The 21,902-nt window shown below is 28.0% G+C and overlaps 2 protein-coding genes and 1 long non-coding RNA gene across 5 annotated transcripts in view; 1 reads left to right on the forward strand and 2 right to left on the reverse strand.

Annotated features, from left to right (window-relative positions):
* Positions 1-7,216, reverse strand: part of trc (Serine/threonine-protein kinase tricornered) — a 145,074-nt gene extending 137,858 nt beyond the window's left edge. For both annotated transcript variants that reach the window (XM_011062211.2, XM_087411469.1), the window contains exon 1: positions 6,719-7,216. In XM_011062211.2, the coding sequence (XP_011060513.1) occupies positions 6,719-6,720 (2 nt within the window). In that variant the 5' untranslated portion in view covers positions 6,721-7,216. The remainder of the gene's footprint in view (positions 1-6,718) is intronic.
* Positions 7,217-13,891: 6,675 nt separating this feature from the next.
* On the forward strand, positions 13,892-20,029 carry LOC147908128 (uncharacterized). Of its 2 annotated transcripts, XM_087411524.1 has the most exons (8): positions 13,892-14,473; positions 15,495-15,787; positions 16,141-16,302; positions 17,416-17,671; positions 17,987-18,055; positions 19,082-19,168; positions 19,439-19,480; positions 19,729-20,029. In XM_087411524.1, exons 1-8 carry the CDS (start codon positions 14,216-14,218, stop codon positions 19,750-19,752), a joined length of 1,191 nt encoding a protein of 396 aa, XP_087267650.1. In that variant the 5' UTR covers positions 13,892-14,215; the 3' UTR covers positions 19,753-20,029. The 2 variants fall into 2 exon arrangements, with proteins under 2 accessions (XP_087267650.1, XP_087267651.1); XM_087411525.1 differs by lacking the exon at positions 19,082-19,168 and having other exon boundaries at positions 13,894-14,473.
* A 577-nt stretch (positions 20,030-20,606) lies between these two features.
* Positions 20,607-21,505, reverse strand: LOC147908129 (uncharacterized). The gene is made up of 2 exons (XR_015546766.1): positions 21,156-21,505; positions 20,607-20,758 (listed from the first exon to the last, which is right to left on the reverse strand). It is a non-coding gene; the product is annotated as an uncharacterized LOC147908129 (long non-coding RNA).
* Between the last annotated feature and the right edge of the window lie 397 nt (positions 21,506-21,902).

Genomic DNA, 21,902 nt, shown 5'->3' on the forward strand with positions numbered 1-21,902 from the left:
CATCTTCTGTTAGAATTGTCCGTTGTGTGTGTATCTATCATATCCTCATTTTCTTTGGCTTATTAGATTTTTCGTTTTAAAACGTTGCAAAAAATCGGTCTTCTTTAAAATATTTATCGTTAGTTTGGGACATCCTGAATATACATGTGTGTGTGTGTGTGTGTGTGTGTGTAAAATGTCTATAAATGTATGTATGTAAAAGTTAAAAGTATGAAAGCTGACTTTTCATGAGAAGCGCGCTACGGCAGCAAAATATTGTTGGTTAAAAGTTATTCGAGGTGATGCACTTCCAATAAATTCATTTCTCGAAAGTTTGAATCACATGACATTTTGTTGCCGTACTGCGTATAAAAGGTCAGAGATAAGTATATGACATAGAAATCTATTATGTTGGAATAAATGGGTTAGAAAAGATTAATAGAAATATTTAATCTTACAATTGTCACTTATTAAGTTATTTATGCAAAAATTGTTAAAAAATTTTCAGAAAGCAAATCATGAAAATATACTTATTATAATTTTATTTGATTAATTGTTTGCCATGAAATGTTATAAGTAAATTATTATTTAATTGAATTTTGAAATTTATTAGTTGTATAAATAATAAAAAACAACAAAAAAAGTAAAATAAAACTATGACAATTAAAATATATTATGTATCAATATTTTAAAAATATAAAATTTTTACTTAAGTTCCTTCATGATATTTAAGTGTATCTTATTTGAATAATAAAGCTATTTCTCTGTATAAATTTATAAGAAATAAAAATAAATTATTAATAGAACATAGTAAAAGTTATTTAAATTATTACTTTATTTTTTTTCTTTTTTGAATATTTATTTATGGAATTTGCGATTAATTCCTATTTGTATTTCCAAGATTAAATATTATATCAATTAATATGAGAAAGTGATATTCGAGATTTTATTTCACATTTTAATACTATAGCATTAAATTTTATGGCAGTAAAATATGAAATATTTTATTATGAGATAGACAGATATATTTTAACTAATTTTTTAATTATTTAATTTATTTTATGAAGAAAAAAAATGATTCGTGATATTTGTTTTATAATAAATAAATTAGTTCTATTTAATTTTTTATATTCCATCCTTATCTATTGATGAAATTAGTTTTTTATATTATTTTAAAACATAGATATTTAATAAAGTTATTATGAGTCTCGTCTCATATGTAATATTGCGAAGCGTGTACTACAATTGTAATATGTACTTTAATAATATCAGATGGAAATAATTGTTTGCATTCCTTGCAACTAGTTAAATATATTCTTAAATTTCAAACTAAATATGACTATTGAAATATATTATATTTATATAGTGAAAAGTTTTAATAAATATTTGTTTGAACTATTAGCTGAAAATATTTACTAAACGTAAATATATATTTATATTATATTTTATACAAGAACTTAATTTGATTTAATTATCATTTTCTTTATTTACTAAATATTTACTTACCGTAAGTTAATGATAAGTTAATATAAGTACTTAAATTAATAAGTACTTAATAAAATACTTATTAATTTAACATTTATTTACGACAAATAAAAAAATTATAATTGAATCAAATTAATGAGTCTTGTCAAATATAAATACATGTATACATTTAATAAATACTGCATGTTTCTGTCAACGTAGATGTGAAACTTTAACTTGAATATCTCTATTTAATATACCTTTCAATATGGAATTCATGTAATAACTATAAATAAGAATAAAAATGCAGTTCATGACAATGACATCCCATCATGAAACTTTCCCATCTCCTATTTTCAAGAAATCAACGACGATATACGATGACTCATTTGTATGACCTTGCAAGTAAGAGTTAAATATAGCTGATACCACAAAAAAATATCGTGCGCACATTCACCTTATATGCATCAGCACGTTTATCTTTTTTCGTTGCAAATGTATACCAAGAATATCTTTGAGCCGATCGATATTAATATTAACCTTTAGAAAAAAGTTATCAGTCATAATTTTTAATTTATTTTTGTCGAAAAAAATATTATGAAAGAAGAATATCAAAATCTTGTGATAAAAACTTTACTCTTTATTTTGACTTTTTTGTGAATAATAAAAAGCGATTATAACTTTAACGTGCAGATTGAAAATAAGAGACAAGAAATAATAATATTCAATATTGTTAATATTAAATTATTATCAGTAAAACACCGATAATTCACTGCAAAAATTGAATAGTCTATATAAGAGCTACTTAGGCAAGACTTATGATCGATAAAAGCATGCAGAGGTCAATGAAACTCAAGCCATTGCAGCGAGTCAAAACAAACTGCACGACTAAAATTGAAATCGAAAGTAAACGTCAATTGCAAGTCGTGATCATTTCACTAACAATGCGGTAGCCGACAGAGTTCCATGTGATTTTTTTCTAATAAAGTCGCGTAAACAATTCTGGCGCGATAAATTACATTTTCCAAATTCATTTGATGATGAATTCGTGTTCTCATAAAATTACATGCTTAATTACATGTATATAATAATTTTTAAATAATTAAATCTCATTTGTAATAATTACAATTATCTGCATGTGTAATTTATTATCACTGTTTTATTCAGAAGACTTTATTTATAGAGTATTATGTATTTTTTATATACCTTATTGATTTATATTAGGTGTTGGAATTAATTCGTAGCGTTTTACAAGTGATGGGAAGTACTTTCATTAATGTATTTTTTAATGCTCATGTGAAATAAATAACATTCTTTCATTAAAAACGCTACGAATTAATTCCAACACCTAATATAATTTTTTTTTAATTTACGATATTGTATATTTATATAAAATTATAAAATTTTATAATTAGTAATAATAACAATGCTATTGCAATTTTTTTGCATTATTGGATATAAAACTCGATGTATAAAAATCTTAGATCGCTAAATTAGAAAAAAGTCAAAAATTAATAATTATAAACTGGAATGTTTTTTTCTTTCGTGTATTGTATGATTTTCTAACAGATATTTTTTTAAATTATGGTGTACAAGTGTATTATATAAATGAACTTAACAAAGGTCAAAAGCTGTGCCATTTTATTTAAATCAAAACGCAAGCAAGTTACGAGTAACAATCTGTTTGCTACAGTATGCATACTCTGAAATCGATGTTCTCTAGGCATTTGCGTTTGATCGTCTCGTTCATATTAAACAGCTTGCATTACAGTTTGATAAAAGCAAACAGTTTGCCCATAGTATTAGCGAACATTCACGAAGCCGTCCGTAGTGGACGCAGTTTAAAACCATAAGAAGTTCCTCAAAGATAAAACTGACATTGTACGCTGCAATTTTCTTATCGCACCTATGATAGTATAATAACTTTATTCGTTATTACGCGCTGGCACACTCACGTGGTAATGTCGCCACAGTCGCATGAATCGATTGAATTTCCTGTTTCTTTATCTTCTACTCGCGATAACTAACTATCACTAACGTTTGCTCGGTCGCATTCCGCGAATAATTCGATTTATTTTGCTAGAAATTATCCTTTGTTTCAAGAACCCTTTAAGCTTGTTCTATTAATACAATGTGCTTTTTGTTTTCTGTTTCTTGTCTTTTGTTATTTTTTACATCTTGTCTTTTTGCTTCTTATCCGGTTTTTTGTTTAATATCGCCCGAGATAAAAGTTAACGAATTTCGAAAGAAACAAGAAATACGTAGCAAAAAGTACAATTGTTGATAAAACGGTTGCAAAGGAGAAAAAAGCAAAAGGTAAAAAACAAGAAACAAAGAGCACATTGTAGAATAGGCTTCAAACTTATGTAGTACAATGCTGACAACCAACAGATAACAATGCATGCTGAAAAAAATATTAAATTTATACTAAATTTTAATAAATATTTATATAAATTAGTACTCACATTTACTTATACAGTAAATAAATAAATATTTACTCAATAAGAAAAATGATAGTTAAATCAAATTAATGATAAATTCTGGTATCAAATACATGCAAATATATCATCACATTTAGTAAATATTTAGTTGATATTATTCAAAAAATTTATTAAAATTTATTAAAATTTTGTATATCTTCTCAAGTGCAGGTAAAATAATTCTGAATAAATGAAAAAATATAAGCCCCTAATATTTTATCAAAAATATAAGCTCCTAATTGTAACTATATAAATCGCACTACAATCGTGATCTTAAAGTATGAATCAAGCAACAGAATGCGTAGACTAGCACGTAATCGTAGTCGGTTTCCCATCACGTTTCTGAAAACGTTTCGCGAAGAGAGAATTGGCAGAGCACAACTCCATCGTAAAACAGCTCTCTCGCTCAATCCTCGTTTCGTACCCCATCTCGTTTTCTTCCTCTCTCATCCACATGTCGAGACTTCAGGTCGTTTCTCTCCCGGCCAACGACCGTCCACCTTCAGTTTTGTATCCCCCAGACAGTGCGCGCCTTATACGTCGACAGGTAGATGCAACGTTCGAGATATATACGCGTCCAGGGTGGTCTGACGATAAGGGCCGAGTATCGAACAGGACTCTCTTCGTTGGCGTCATCGCTTAGAGTTACGCTCCCGTATGGATTACGCTTAATCTTCATCCGTCTCTCGGGTCCTAAGCCCGAATTGATTAAATTGGATTGAATGAGTCTGATGCACATTTATGATACCTTCTTGGGTCTTTCACAATTGCATTGATTAGAAAATCATTCAGTATTATTCATATTACGGTTAATTAATAAATTACGTTATAAAAAAGTATGGAAAAAATATATTAAATCGAAAACCTTAATCCTAATTATATATAATATATGATAGATTATTTTACTTTTTTATGCATAAGACTTTATTGTGCATAAATATATTATTTAAATTTAATTAAATATTAAAGTGATACTTCAATAAATAGATAAAGAATCGATTAAAATCTTTTTCATATATTTCTAATATGATTAAAATATGATAATAAGAAAAATTGCAACAATTATTGTATAATATATAATTGTATGGATTTACAATATTTATTTCTTATAATCCCTGTTTGGGAATAATTACAAGATAGATAAAAATTAATTCAATTTAATCCCAAGAAACGAATAAGGATAAATATCTACTAAATACGCGAATATCTTATTCATATTTATCCTTGTCAAATATTTTTTATCGAATAATCTCAGTGTTACAACACCCCTTGGAATCGTTCACTCTATTTGCATTCTTCCATCTCATGACAGTTTTCCAATTGATCTCTTCTTGTATTTCGATCTTTAGCTCTCTTCTTTCTCACATGCTCCGGTTATGTATCCTGTGCAACACATCTTCGCGATCAGACGGGAAGGGAGACAAGAAAGAGAAGGGAACAAAAGGGTGAGGATAGAAGTGGCGTAAGTGGAGAAAGGGAGGAGGGAGTAGATTGGCCCTTTGCAAAAAGCAGGATCCAAAGTGTCGGTCGACCGGTTTCGCGCGCGCATATACCTGTCACGTATATCCCCTTAATGCGACGCTACAGAGAGAGAGAGAGAGAGAGAGAGAGAGAGAGAATGAATCTTTATTAACTTCTCAGCTATTTCAAATGCGACTCTTATCAACAATCTTAAATATATTTATTACTAAATTAATATAATTTTTAACATAATTAACAAATCTAACAATAAGTAACATTGGCTGCAGCGTGCAGCAGAGAAAACACATCAGTTAACGTTTAATAATTCTTTAATATGACTGGTTCCTCCACTTAGATCCAGCGAAGAATTAAAGCAGGAACCAAATATTAAAGAATCACTAAGCGCTAACTGATTAGTTTTCTCTATTGAACGCAGCTATTAAATATTACATATCTTTCAACATTCGAGAAAGAGAAAGAGAAAGGGAGGGAGGGAGGGAGGGAGGGAGGGAGGGAGGGAGAGAGAGAGAGAGAGAGAGAGAGAGAGAGAGAGAGAGAGAGAGAGAGAGAGAAGGAGATCGACACATGTGTGTCGATTACACACACACACACACACACACACATACACACAGAGGTCGAATGAAGCAGTGGCGTGCGCACTCACACTGACGCGCATGCACGCGCGAGCGTAGGCGACGTCGTTATACAGGGTGTCCGAGAATTACTGGATATGTTTCCCTGAAGTCGCGAGAGAAGCTCCAGGATCGATTCTTGTTCTCGGAAGTGTCCTGAATGCGATCTTATCCTTCGAGCTGTTACCGTACTACTTACAAGACACACACAGCTCGAGATAGACAAAATTCTTCCTCGAAATAATCTACGGAGTAAAGAATTCGGGACGTCGCTTGTGTGTGTGTGTGTGTGCCATTCAGAATAGACTTTACTCTCGCGAGATTTTTGTATTTGAATTTTAGGGTGACAGTAATTAAAACCATGGATAAAAATGTAAAAAAGATCAATTAATTCTCATTAAAAAGAAATTCGTTTCAAGATTCCCGAAGCAACGTGTCCGTTCGTTAATTCCGAAACATCTGGTATATGCGCATTTGCAAGGTGCATACACACATTCACATGCAGGTTTATAGAGGCTTATAAGAGGAACTGGTCTGTTTATAACAATACCGCCAACGAGGTCGCGACCGAACCGCACGACATCAACGAAACCCTTTCTCTCGAAAGCCATCGCTCGTCGCAGCTCTGCGATTCGGCGGAGCATTTCGCTCGCAAAATGAACGAGAGGGAACCTCGTGTGACAAACGTATGTACATACTCACATGTTAATACACGGCCGTGGACCGCATTCGTGGGCAGGAGGACGTTCCGTGGTTGAATGTAGACGTGACACGACCGTCGTCGCGCGGCCGCCGCTCCCGGCCGCTATTCCGCGCGTATTATACGCGAGAAGGTACGTCACTGACGCTACGATTCGCTTCTCCCCTACCTCCCCCGTCGGCGGAGGATATCGTCACTCACGGTACACGCCACGGGCGCACACAGGTATTGCCGTTACTACTACAATCGCGCACTCCCGAACTCGTTCGCTCGGCCAGGTTCGCGCGACGCGACGCGACGCGATGCAGCACGACGGACGCGACGGCGGGCGTTCGACGGCCACTCCGTTTTGTGCCCCTCCGTAAACGCCGAGGAAGAGGAGGTCTCTTTTCGTCCGAAGGGAGGACACTACGCGGAACCCTGAGGATAACTGTCGTGGCTCCTCTCGTGAGCGTAGCCGTAGCGTACGGAATACGTTCACACGATGCGGTGCACGCGCGTTCTCGTCACGCAGAACGCCGAAAATCCCGGAGCAGATATTGACAAATACCCGGACTCGGCGTCGTGCGACACTGTCGGCTAACGGTCTCGCTCGCCACGACATGCCCAGCGCCATCACGCGGCCATTCCCGCAACTAGCGGTACCTGGGATCCGCCGCGTTGATAAAATATCACTTCTATGTTTAAATTAGATTGTAATTATTAATCTAATACACGAATAATATTCAATCTATATTAATGCATGGTGAAGATTAATTCCATCATAAATTCATGATTAATTTTAATCTCAATTTAAACAGTTACGAAAATTGTCCAGAATCGAACGATATCTTTAATAGTGTCTCGTCGATATATTAATAGGACTCCGAGGATTCGAAGATAATTTGGAAAACAATGATATTATCGACAATTGATATTTTGCGATTATTAAATATAATTCTCAGAGAATAACACATGCATGCCTAAAAGATATCTTGAACTAGACGTCTTTAAGACTTTTTCGAAAAACATGGAAAATTCTGAAGCATGTCTAACAATTTACATTATCGACTGCAAATTTTATTTATTTACCAAGCATAGCATTTATATAAATACAATTTGCAATCGATAATGTAAATTGGTGATATAATTTATTTTATATTTACAATCTAGCAATATATATTAGTTATATTACAAATTATTTTATTATATTATTCTTATATAGTTATGTAATTAATATATTTTCACTAGCATATTAATTTTAAATTTACTATCTTAAAGTTCTTAATTATCATTAATTATCATTAAAATTATACATTTAATTTGTATCATATGTTTATTTCTAATGCAACAATATCGAAGAACATTAACATTACTTGATTGTGAATTACATTTCTCAAATTAAAATGGGAAAAAATATATAATGGTGCAATTGCAAATGTAGAAACAAATAAAATTTTAAGATTATTGATAATTCATAAAATATTTTAAGTTGAAGATTAATTTTTTTCAAAAACGTTTAGTGTTGATAGATAAGAAAGAAAAGCTAAATAAATAATTAATCACATGTTATAATAAGTTATGTATTTTTGATTCATTATGGATTAAATATATAAAACATATTTTTAAAATGTCTCTTCTTAATTAAAATATGTTCATGTTGTGTAAATTATATTACAATCTAATTATATTAACTTTTAAACAAATACAAATATATCTAATTCAAATTTTAAATACAATTTCATAATTACATAACAATTAATTTTAGTAAGTTAAAAGAATATTTCTCAAAATTTGGTAATAATTAATTTTACATAAAATAAAAATTACACACACACATTAAAAATGTCATAAAATCTAAAATGCTTGTATGATTCTTGTGTGAATTTATATACTATTTATATATTACTTTTTTAAATCTTATATTGCAAATACTAATTAAGTTTTTTATAACTTCTTTATACATTTTTTATACAAGTTACAATAACAATTTTGATTCAAATATAAAATTAGAATAATTTTTTCTTATATCAAATAACTGATTAAACAATGATTTTTTAAAGAAATAAAAAATATATTTACATAAACTTTTTATGACGAACGACATATCAGAAGAAATATTAGAACATCAAAAAAGAACATCAAAAAAGAATATCAACAACTGCGTAATTGGATTCGAATAATAATCGAATGGAATAAAAAAATTACATAAATATCTAAATGGCATAATATTGGAATTATTGAGTTGGCAAGAAAGTAATTGCGTTTTTTTAAAAGACATCTATCAATCAAAAACTGCAATTACTTTTTTACCAACCAATATAAATATATCTTGATAGAGTAAAGTTTCAGCTTTAAGAATCTCTTTTTTAAATTGAGATACGATAGTTTTTAACGGAGTTATGAGCAATTAAAGTCAAAATAATCCCTTTATTTAATCCGCGATTTATTTAACTCAGTAACCAAAAATCATAGAAATATTTAAAAAAAAACGATTTTATAAGGAAAATATCAAGCTTTCACGATAGATAGTCGAAAATTTTCTCAAATTTGTTTTGGGCACGTTACAATCCCACAAAGTAAAAAGAAAATTTTCCGTCTTTTTCAGCTCGTAGTTTTTGGTATGTAAAAATTATCAAACTCATATATAAACTTAAAAAATGTGGTATTTTTTAAAAGTAGAAATTTCAAGCTTTAAAACTCTTTTTTTAAATTTAAATTTAATTCATTATTGACAAAGATATTATGTATAATATATACAACTTTGAGCAACCCAATATTTCTCAATTAATTGCATTTTATTTTTCATTGTTATATTACATAAATAAAATCTTTTTTTACATTAATTGTAACGGCAACTAATTACTTTTTGAAAAAAGAAACTATGATTGTAACTAATTTCTTTTACAAAGTAACTTTCTCAACTAATCTCTCTAATAATACGTGCCTATATTTTATTAGTAACAGTAATTAAACATAAGATGCAGGTAATTATACAGTTTAGCATATACATCAAATGTACACTTTTCTAAAAAAGAAAAAAAAATGTGTATATTTTAAATGTAATAAAAAATAAAATGCAAGCATGTTACCTTCACAATTTTTTAATTTTAATCTATACGTATCTCAATTCATAGTCTATATTTTCCAAACAACATAGAACTATAACATTGTTCTGAAATTATAAATTATATATCATTATTTATATAATATCTTATCTTTATATCATTATTTAGTCATACCACTATTTTCAGTCATGCAACTGTAGTGCAAATTGCTTTGTTTTTTTTATTAATTCGCAATGGTAACGTTTTTTCTAGCAAATTGATTCTTTTAATAATTCACAGAATTAGTTCTATTCACAGAATAAGTCATAAGAACTAGTACAATTTCTATTGACATTGTGCAACCTTCAGGCCATGTTAACATTGAAATAATTTTCATTATTTTATAGCATAATGTTTAATATCTCGACGTAATATCTTTATTTGAATTTCGCGAAAAAATTGTCATGAAGAATTCAGGCGGCTATGCAACTGATTTAAATTTAAATCACGTTGTGCTTATTCGAATATGGAGTTTTTAAATATTTTCAAAGACCTTATCTTATCTTGTTCTACATCTTAATATTATGACTGCCTCGTATATGTAATTGTATTTTTAATGCCAGAATCTAATAGCTGGTGTCAAAAGCTTTCCAAAACACTGTAAGAATTATATTACATTATATTATATTATTAGGTGTTGGAATTAATTCGTAGCGTTTTACAAGAGATGGCACAAGCAGTACACTATTTCGTTGTTACCTATAGTTCTGTATACATTGTAAACATCTATCATAGGACGTCATTTGCCGTACATAACCTTTCTTGAAATCATAAATAACAATACTGTATAATTCATTGAATATGTCAAAATTTGTGCCAGATAAAGTGTTTTTGCGGGGAGTTTTGCTTCATTACTTTAATATGAACAAAAGTGCAGCTGAAGCTCATCGTATTTTAGTGGATGTGTATAGTGAACATGCTCTGGCTGAGCAAACGTGTAGGAAGTGGTTTGCACGTTTTAAAGCTGGTGATTTCGACTTGGATGACAAGGAGCGACCTGGTCAGCCGAAAAAATTTGAAGATAACGATTTGCAGGCACTGCTCAATGAAAACTCATGTCAAACACTTAAAGAATTATCTACGTCATTGGAAGTTGACTTCTCAACAATAGGAAAACGTCTTAAAAGTTTGGGCATGATCCAGAAGGAAGGACATTGGGTCCCATATGAATTGAAACCAAGGGATATTGAGAGACGTTTTCTCACGTGCGAACTGCTGCTTCAACGGCAGAAAAGAAAAGGTTTTTTGCATCGGATTGTTACCGGTGACGAAAAGTGGATCCATTATGACAATCCAAAGCGCAGAAAGTCATGGGTTAAGCCCGGCGAACCATCAACATCAGTGGCAAAGCCCAATATCCATGGCTCAAAGCTCCTGCTCTGTATTTGATGGGATCAGAAGGATGTCATATACTACGAACTGCTAAAACCGCATGAAACCGTTACTGGAGATCTCTACCGACGGCAACTGATGCGCTTGAGCCGTGCATTGAAGCAAAAACGGTCGGAATACTTCGAAAGACACGATAAAGTCATCTTGCTGCACGACAATGCTCGCCCACACGTTGCAAAACCGGTAAAAACATACCTGGAAACACTTAAATGGGAAGTGCTACCGCACCCGCCGTATTCTCCTGATATTGCACCTAGCGACTACCACTTGTTTCGATCATTAGCTCATAGCTTGTGCGAGCAGAAGTTCACATCTTACGAAGATTGTACAAAATGGTTCGATTCCTGGATTTCATCTAAAGATGAACAGTTCTTCCGACGCGGTATTCATTCACTGCCCGAAAGATGGTCAAAAGTAGTAGAAAGTGATGGGAAGTACTTTCATTAATGTATTTTTTAATGCTCATGTGAAATAAATAACATTCTTTCATTAAAAAAACGCTACGAATTAATTCCAACACCTAATATATTACATTACATTATATTATATATACTGTAAAGATTATATTGTAAAGATTTGTTTAATATTTTTCAAATGGATTTAACGGTCTCCAACTTTTAGATATACGCATCATTATCAGAGTTCTGACTAACGTATGTCAATCTTAGTAAGTTCGCAATCAACCAGTTCGATTATTATGCCAATTGGACAAACATGCTGTATTGTAAAATATATCTTGAAACTAACGTGGTTCTAATATTAACACATATAAAAAATAAGAGCATAAAAAACCACAGCACAAGTTATAGTTTGTGATATTTAATTATTATTACATTAATTAAAACATTAAACGTTTCGGCCACAATCTGGCCATCAGTAATTCAATAATATTCTTAAAACGCAGAGTTACATCTAGTTGACATTAAATTCAACAGTCGAGAGTTGTAATTAAATAAACATGTTCTTCTATATGTGAAGATGCTTCATACAGTAATGTTACAACGTCAATTGTCATATCAAGAAACGTGTAGAACAAGAATTTCCAGATTCTAAATAAAATTGCACAGTTAGGTTTACCTAACTGTGTAAAAGAAATACTCGAGATTCATCGTTTGATTTTTTTACTGTAAAACAGGTAATGATTCTTTTTCTTTATATTCCGACTAGAAGATTTTAATATATACAATTTTATTTAGAATCTGGAAATTCTTGTTCTACACGTTTCTTGATATGACAATTGACGTTGTAACATTACTGTATGAAGCATCTTCACATATAGAAGAACATATTTATTTAATTACAACTCTCGACTGTTAAATTTAATGTCAACTAGATGTAACTCTGCGTTTTAAGAATATTATCGAATTACTGAAGATGGCCAGATTGTGGCCGAAACGTTTAATGTTTTAATTAATGTAATAATAATTAAATATCACAAACTATAACTTGTGCTGTGGTTTTTTATGCTCTTATTTTTTATATGTGTTAATGCTGTATTGTTTTATGTTGTAGGTATTGTATCCTGTAGTGAAGTGGAACGAAGTGATATGTGCCATGGCTGACGAGAAAATGTCTTTACTTTTCCGTCAATGTAATTTTGAAAGTGTATAGAAATTAAAAATATTGTAATAACAAGAACATAAATGAACCAACACTTTTTCAAATACATAATGTTTTTTACTGTATACATTTTCTGTAAGCATATTCTTTAAAAATGTATCAATCTAAAGAGATTAAAATTGATTGTCATCTAATACTGACACATTTGGTCAATTTATTTTACATGATCATTTCTATATAATAAAGCATATTGTATTTGCAACTTTGTTATAACAATGATTTACATATTTTATTAGCAATTTCTGAAGATAAGTTAGACAGAACGTTAAATGTATTTAATACGTACTTAATTCGTAAATAACATGAATGTTTACGTTTTATTGAGAAAAAATAAAAAGACTATATATTAAAAAATAAAAAGACAATAAATTTTTAGATGTGAAAATAATTAGGGACAATGACAAAATTATATTTGATTTATTTAAAAAAAATACATCGTCAGAGAAATATTTGAATTTCCCATTACTCAATATCTCACAATAAAAAAGGCCTAATGGTGGATAAATTGTGATATTGATATGGTACATTCGCTTTTCATTTAAATAATATTAGACAAATGATAAATATTTTATTACTTAACGGTTATCTTATAAGTTTTATTTTCAAAATTATTAATAATAGAGTTAAACATTACATTATATTATAATTATATTATAATTTCCTAACTAGATACAGACATGTGTCTGTTTATTAATATTAACAATAAAATGTATAAATATAAAAGAAAGACATAAAATCGATTTTTCACGCGAAGCAAAGTTCCCATCTCCCCCATGTCTAGAAGAAGTTAAATTTATTTGTTAATAAATTTTTTTATGAACAACAAGCGACAGAATGGAAAATCGGATGCCAATAAGAAAGGCTGGGCGTGTGAAGTAAACATCGTTTCGCGTGGAAAGTTATATTGATCGTTATTTGTGATAGATATAATTTAAATTATACAATTATATGCATATTTCTATTATCAAGTTTATTTGTAAATAGCTTTTGCTTGAATAACGATCAAGCGCGTGCTAAAACCTACTGAAAGTCACTCAGGATTATGATCGATCTTAACAATGTCAAAGTCATCGGAACTGGTTATTATTATCAACGTTTACTTTAATTATATTGTGCATTAATTTCTACATACTTATAAAATGCTCCATCGAAGTTATCAGCTATTCAAATCGACACGTTAAAAGCTATATAAGTAAGAAGTCTATATTTGTATAATGTGTCTATTAAACATATTTATACTTATTATAAAGACAAACGTTGCAAATATTATAGCCACATTTACAAAGTTTCTAGAGGATCTGAAGAAACAAACTATTTTTAAAATTCCTATGAAAAATATTTAAACGCGTTTGTGTCTTGTGCAAGAATTAATTCAAATTATTAGCCTACTATCTGTAAACTATGACAAAGACGCTACAGGAAGCATTGGCACCATTATTGATCATAGGCTCGTTCTACAATTTGTTCGAATATCCTTTTAGACAACCTAAGCCGTATCTCTCTTATTTGCATATCTTGATCACATTGAGCCTTTTTACGTATTTATTTTATTATCCAACGTACTACGTGAGATGGGAAAATACTGCATCAGTTTGGCTGGATATCATACAACTTATTAGCTTGATTACATCGATACTTGTTAGCTTGTTTCGTTATAAGGTAAGAGTTTTTAAATGCATTCCCTCAATTCCTAATATTACTTGATTTCCCGGTAAAAAATTTTTCATGCATGAATATGTATAAATATGTATAAACATACAATAAACATACAATAAATATGTATAAACATACAATAAACATACAATAAACGCGTATAAATATTCATAAATATATATAATTATATATGAAATATGTCCATACATGTTTATATATCCTTTTTTCTTTTGTAAAATTACTTTCTAATGTAATAGAAATAATAATAGTAATGTAAAAACATTAAAAATAATTAAAAAGATAATTTTTGTTTTAGAAAAAATCAAATTTAAAGAAATGTAAAAAATTACTTACGTATAATTATATACAAAATTATGCATAATTATATATGAACAATTTTTTTTACATTTTTCCAAACTTGTTTTTTTCTATAATAAACAATGCGAAAATTATCCCTTTAATTATTTTTAATGTTTTCACACTACTATTATTATTTCTATTACACTAAAAAGTAATTTTACAAAAGAAAGAAGACTGTATGAACATGTATAAACATATTTCGTATATAATTACACACGTTTATAAATATTTATGTGTGTTTATACATATTTATACATATTCATGCATGAAAAATTTTTTAATTTCTTTCCGGGTTTTTAAATTTCTTAACTTTTATATAATCATTTCTTTCTTATAGAAAGCATTAAAGGAGTTTTAATCTTACAATTACATGCAAACACAAATTTATAAAAAGTTTTTAAACAGATGAATTTTAATATTTATATTATTATTTATTGTAGATAAAAAATGTTCGATGAAATTAATATTCGTATTTATGTAATTTTTTAAAATTAGCTTTTAATATAACTTTATTAAATCCAATGTTCAAATTTTAATCAAATTTCAATAATTTTTATCTATCATATTTCCTATACACAATATGCAATAACAATTTTTATTCAAATATAAAATTGTAATAATTACTTTTTTTGTCATATAATTATTGATCAATATGATTTTTTTAAAGGAATTAAAAATGTGCTTACATGAACTTTCCATAATAGACGACACATTGGAAGCACTCGGTGCGCCAAAGAAATATGATCAGCTACGTAATCGGATAATTCGAATAATAATCGGATGGATTATATGGATTTTTGCTTACATAGTAGCAACTTTTTATATGGTTCCTTTCAGTTATATGTCTTTTTATGACTTAAATTTTTTTGATATATCTTTAACGTTTGTTAAAGTTTATATATTATTATATCAAAAAATTGTATATATCCTAAGTGCTCTGATTTGGGGAACTATCCTTGGGTTAGTATATATACGTAAAAATTATTTGATATAATAAATATTTTAAAATTCTTTATATAATTTCAAATAACATTTTATTAGTATTAGTATTGCAATTGTAAAGAGAATGTATTATAAGATAACCTAAATGGAAAAAAATAACAGTTTATTCTGGCAAATATATATAAAATATAATAAAATATAAAAAACAAAATTCTAATTTAGTCTGACTTTGTCTGAACAACTTCTGACTAAACAAAATCCTATTCTGATTTTGATTATTTATTAACGTAATTAAGATCGATATGCATATACAATGCATATATCTTAATTTTAATGAAAGACATAACTGAATCTCTTTCAATTTAATTCAGATACATAAGCTCCAGATTTCTTCAAGTCAATGATCTCTTACATGTACTCTACACTGATTTTTGCAAAAATAATGCAGATTATAGAAGACAAAACAGATTCATCTTAGTGCGTCAACAGATAACAGGAACTAAGGATTGCAAACAATACTTATGGATTTTAATGTAATTTTTTAAAAGAATTACTATGTACATACATGCGTGCGTATATATGTATGTACATTATACCTCATTTTAACTTTTGCATCGCAATATTTTGAAAAGCATACAAGATTTTAAAAAATATTTTTGAAAATACAACGATTCGATGAGAATGTATTTTGGTCACGTTATTTTTTTCTAAATAGAAACGTCAAAAAGATCATTTTCGCTTTTTTAAAATGAAATTTATAATTTTTTACACATGATTTCTTTAATCATTCTGCATATAAAAGTATTAAGATAGAGATAAACGAAAAAGCTAATAATTTGTGAGATATTGCATAAAGAAACCAAAAATATAATTGATACATAGGGCATGTAGGTATACACTTAATATTATTGCAAAACAACAAACAACAATAGTGTATAAAAAATAGAGATGCACAGTAAAATTTTCGGATTCCGGATATTAACATTACTGGATTTAATTATTCTGGAAACAACTAAAAAATCTATGTTAAGAAGAAGTCACAACTGTAATCTAAAAATCTTTAGAATTTTCTGATGAGGGTCTCAATCAAGAAGCCGAAATATGTAAAAAGAATAGGTTTAAACATCTAAATTTATGTAATTGATATATATAAATAATTTTACGCAACAAGTTCTGCGGTTGGCTCTTTAACACCCTGTAACTCATATCATTGTAATAGTCATTACTTAGAGCCCATTATTTTTGTACTAATAATATAATTTTTGATTAAACAATAACTGAAATATGTAAATGTGGTAATTCGGGACAAGTTGTAATGGCGTGTATTGTTTCTACTTTCAACAATCGTTTCTACTTTCTCGCTATTATGTACTAATTTTGACATAACGTATCTCAGAGGCTTAGAGCGAAACCGATTGATATTGTGACTATACTATTTTATATCGTTAAAGTCTCGTATTAAGTTTCAAATAACATAATTATATACATAAATACAAAAATAATTAATTTCAACTGTGTAAAATAATCACAAATTTTGAACTGACTGCAAATTACAACTATAATTTAAATCGAATTTTACGCTAAAAATATCTTGTACGTGTGACTTTATGATTTGATTAATTATAACAATTATGATTTAATTACAGGCACATTCATTTACAACTATGCCTTACATCACGCAAACTAAACAAAGTATTAAACATACAATTGTTACTACACATGCAATGGTACTTTTTACAAACTATAGCATTCTGTATCACAATGAGTTGGTTGTTTACAAATAGGGTGGACATGTGGGCAAATCATTATTACTTACTTTTTTTATATAAAGAGCCTATTTTTGTTCTATATACCGCTGCATTTCTCAAATTAAACTACATATGTCAAACTGTTTACTGCAAGGTATAGTAGAATTAAAACGTCATTAATTATTAATAACTACAGTAATAAGCACAAGCAACAATGTTTGACAATTAAATTTATACATACATCAAAATGATGCAATCCCTGATGAAAATAAAAATCAGAGCGTAAGCGTAAATGCCTCTTTTAAGTTTTGTTGTTTCAATTTTCACTTCCTAGAAACTTCGTTTACATTTCTATTACTTTCCTATTACATTCGATACTTACGCTCCGATTTTTATTTTCATCAGGGATTATATACATTAGGTTGTAAAAAATTTTCAATTTTTTTATATTGTATAAAAATAATTTCAGATAAACGAGACAATAACAATTCTTTACAAATTATCTATTTATAACTTCGATAAGGACTTACATGAACAGGTAAATAATTATGATTAAATTTTATATATTAGGTGTTGGAATTAATTCGTAGCGTTTTACAAGTGATGGGAAGTACTTTCATTAATGTATTTTTTAATGCTCATGTGAAATAAATAACATTCTTTCATTAAAAACGCTACGAATTAATTCCAACACCTAATAGAATGTTTATTAAATTTTATATAGAACGTTATTATAACTATTCTACATATGCGTAATTTTAGCGCTCATGGATAAATTTCACCTGCATAAATTTTATCGAATTATTATACAAAAAATTGGGATATTATAAAACAGCAATTATATTATACTTTTATATATTTTTTATTATATTTTTATATATTCTACTTTTATATATATATTTTTTAATACTTGTGCATACTATATATATTAACGCCATAGATAAGGATATATAAGTCAGAAAAAGTTTCATAAATTTTTTATTTTATATATTAAAAGCGAATATTTAAAATTTATCGATTATACTATTAATGTTCTACAAAATAAACACTATGTGCATTTTGGCGTATAAACTTGAATAATTTATAAAACTTTTGCATTTAGTATTAATATGTATAATTAGAGTAAAATATATAAAAAAATATACTATTAAATTCATAATGTTGAATTATATCCAATTTGAATTATTTTCGATTATTTCTATGAATTGCTGATTTTTCTCAATGTGCCGTTTAACTAAAACAATGGAATTAAATGATTTAATTCCGTTAAATATATTAAATTTATATTAAATTTAATTATTATCTAATATAAACGCTGTTTACTTTGAAACTTAAAAATGGATTGATTTTAACACATATTCAAATTAAAAATAATAAAATGTTATTTAACTTAATTAAGGGATAGAGTTGCTCCATTGAACAATCAAAACGGTGTAATATACTTGATATTTTATAATAATGTTCTAATTTTTTATATGGCCATTTGATAGAATTTATGTGAGTGTCTGAACTGTCATAAATGTAATGTATATTTAATATTTATTAAATTATTTATTTCGATTAGATTTTAAAATTTATATTGCAAATAAAACTAAGGGAAACAAAATTTGGCATGGGGCTTCTCTGCTTTGGATATACTTTCATTTGCGAGGTACATCCTATATTGATTAAAAGTATAAGCATATGTAGTAGAACGTACATATAATAAAATATATATAATAGAATAAATACTTCTATACACATTTAATCCTGCAAATTACATAAATATCTAAATGGCAACATTATATATTGGAATTATTTCTTAATTAATTGCATTTGTATATTTGTCATTTTATATATTCAAAAACTTCTTTTACATTAATTGTTCTTTATTTGACACAGATATGTTCATTAAATATAATGAGAGCATTTTTTTTTTCAGTTGTACAGTACAGTTTTTAGTGTCCTGATGATTTTAATACAGGTATATAATTCATCATACATCTTCTATTTTGTCAAATACATATGAAAAATGGTTTGATTATGTTTTGAGTATGTTTTTGATTAGGTTATATCAACGTATATAGTTAAATGAGTTTTGATTAAAAAAAATAGAATTTCTGATTATTATGACAAAATTTGAGATTTTACAATTAGAACATTTGATATCATATTATATTATAAAGATTATATTAAATATTATACTGTAAGGATTTATATAATATTTTTCAGATGGATTTAGCATTCACAGATTAGTGATTATTCGATTAATGGACATCACGCTATGTACATCTCGAAACTATACAACTTTTGTCTGAAACGTTTTTTTTTTCTAAACTGCTCTATTTCCAAGGGTGGTTTTTTTCAGACACCCAGTAGTATAATTAAAATTATGAATATCTTATTAATGTCTAGGTACTCAGTAAAAAATAAATCAAACTTGTAATTTTAGTTTATTTAATGTAATTTATTTGTCTATAAACAATTACTATCCATGTTCAATCTGTTAAATTTTTTTATAGTCAAAGTAGCATTAATGTTAAATAATGAAAGAAGAATAAAGTTTTTTATCACAACGTACTGTATTTAATTGATTTCGTAATTTAACTAAAAAAAAAATTATGTCAATGTGAGGTCATTAATTTATTTGTGCATAAATGAAATGGAAAACATCATTAGATTTTTTGTATACTATACTAGCATTCGAAAGTGGACTCGAAATTATATTATTATATAATTATATCGACATTAACTTGCAAATTAGCGAATAAGCGTAAGAATTTTATTATAGAAGTTTAAGTAATATGTATATTTTATATTTTTAAATATTTAAATAATCTACAAATTATAATTTATATTGCATTTTCTAAAGCACGTCATTTAGTACGTCATTTAGCATAGAGAGCCTACAATCAGAGTGACACCATACAGGTTTCACTTGTGATTGGTCTATGTTTTAGCCATTCCCTCCAGTTTTTTAAATGCATTATTTTCTAAATTTTGAATTCATGTTAAAAAATGCTCAAAAATTGTGACAAATTAAAAAATGATAATAAATAAATATTGTATATAAAATAATAAAACTTTTACATATATTATTTATTATAAAATTTCATTTATTTTGTACTATTGCAATATTGTACATTTTGTAATATTGCACATTACTTTATACAAAACGTTATTTATTGCACATTATTTGCGCTATTAAATACGCTAGTTTATTATCTATTCTCTGTTCCTACATTTTAGGAGCAAAATGCATCTGTAATAATATTAAAGAAATTAAAAATTCAGAAAAATATTATATATGTATTATATTAGGTGCGCAACTAAGTTCTCGCTGTTATTTTGATGCATTTTCATCAAAATAACAGCGAGAACTTAGTTGCGCACCTAATATATACCATTTCATAAAATATTATATATTAAATATCGTAATTATCATATTATTTAGACTCACAATGCAATGATATATAATTGAAAAGATTACGACAAAAAAAGAAAGAATTAAATTCATAACCAATGTGATGACTATACATATACTTAGTGCCAAGACATTACTGTGTCTTCAGATATTATAATTAATTTGTGTATATTTTATATTACATTTTTATTTTAATATTTTAAATACATTATTTATAAAGAATAAATTACTTTACCTCACATACAGATGAATTTTTTGACGGTGTCCAATTTTTATATTTGCCATTTATACTCTTTAACCAATTCATTCGGCGTTCTGTATCTTTCGGAATTATTTTCATAACATATCTTTTTTTTAATGAATTGTTACAAAACGGTATTGTACATCCAACCATATTTCTAAAATAATTTCGATAATTTTATTTTTATCCATGTACCTTTACGTATCTATGTCGTTCATGCTGTTGCACCTAACTCTAAAACTGACAGTCTGTTGGATAGACTGAGACTGTATATCTCTTTCTCTCTCGCAGAATTTCGCTAAAATATGACGTCATCTCTCGTATGGCGCCACTCTGATTATAGGCTCTCTAATATATATATATATATATATATATTGTTACGTGAATATAATACGTTAATGGCTATGTTCAGCAGAGAAAGCAGCTTTGCAAATATTGTACAATTCTTCAACACGATTGGTTCTTGCTTTAGGTTCTTTATGAATTTAGATGAACTAATGATATTAAATCAAATTTTACAATAATTGCAAAACTGCTTTCTTTGCTGAATGCAGCAGCTAATGCCTAACCATGTCCTATAGTGTATTAATTAATTCAGATTATCTAATTGCGATCGTATTAAATAAATGACCAATAAATAATAATAATTAAAATAGACTTTTAATTTTTTAAATACAAAATTAATAAATAACAGAACTAATGAGAGCCTGTGCGGATAATCAAGTGCAACTAGAATTTGTA

The sequence above is a fragment of the Acromyrmex echinatior genome, chromosome 11, assembly GCF_024713525.1.
Source record: "Acromyrmex echinatior isolate Ae372 chromosome 11, ASM2471352v2, whole genome shotgun sequence".
Classification (NCBI taxonomy): Eukaryota; Metazoa; Arthropoda; class Insecta; order Hymenoptera; family Formicidae; genus Acromyrmex; species Acromyrmex echinatior.

Excerpts from the sequence above, each read along its gene's own strand:
- LOC147908128 (XM_087411524.1), top strand. The coding sequence starts at position 14,216 with ATGACAAAGACGCTACAGGAAGCATTGGCACCATTATTGATCATAGGC. Across the intron at positions 16,303-17,415 it reads CAATACTTATGGATTTTAAT|GCACATTCATTTACAACTAT; the intron begins GTAATTTTTTAA and ends ATTTAATTACAG. Across the intron at positions 17,672-17,986 it reads GTCAAACTGTTTACTGCAAG|ATAAACGAGACAATAACAAT; the intron begins GTATAGTAGAAT and ends AAATAATTTCAG.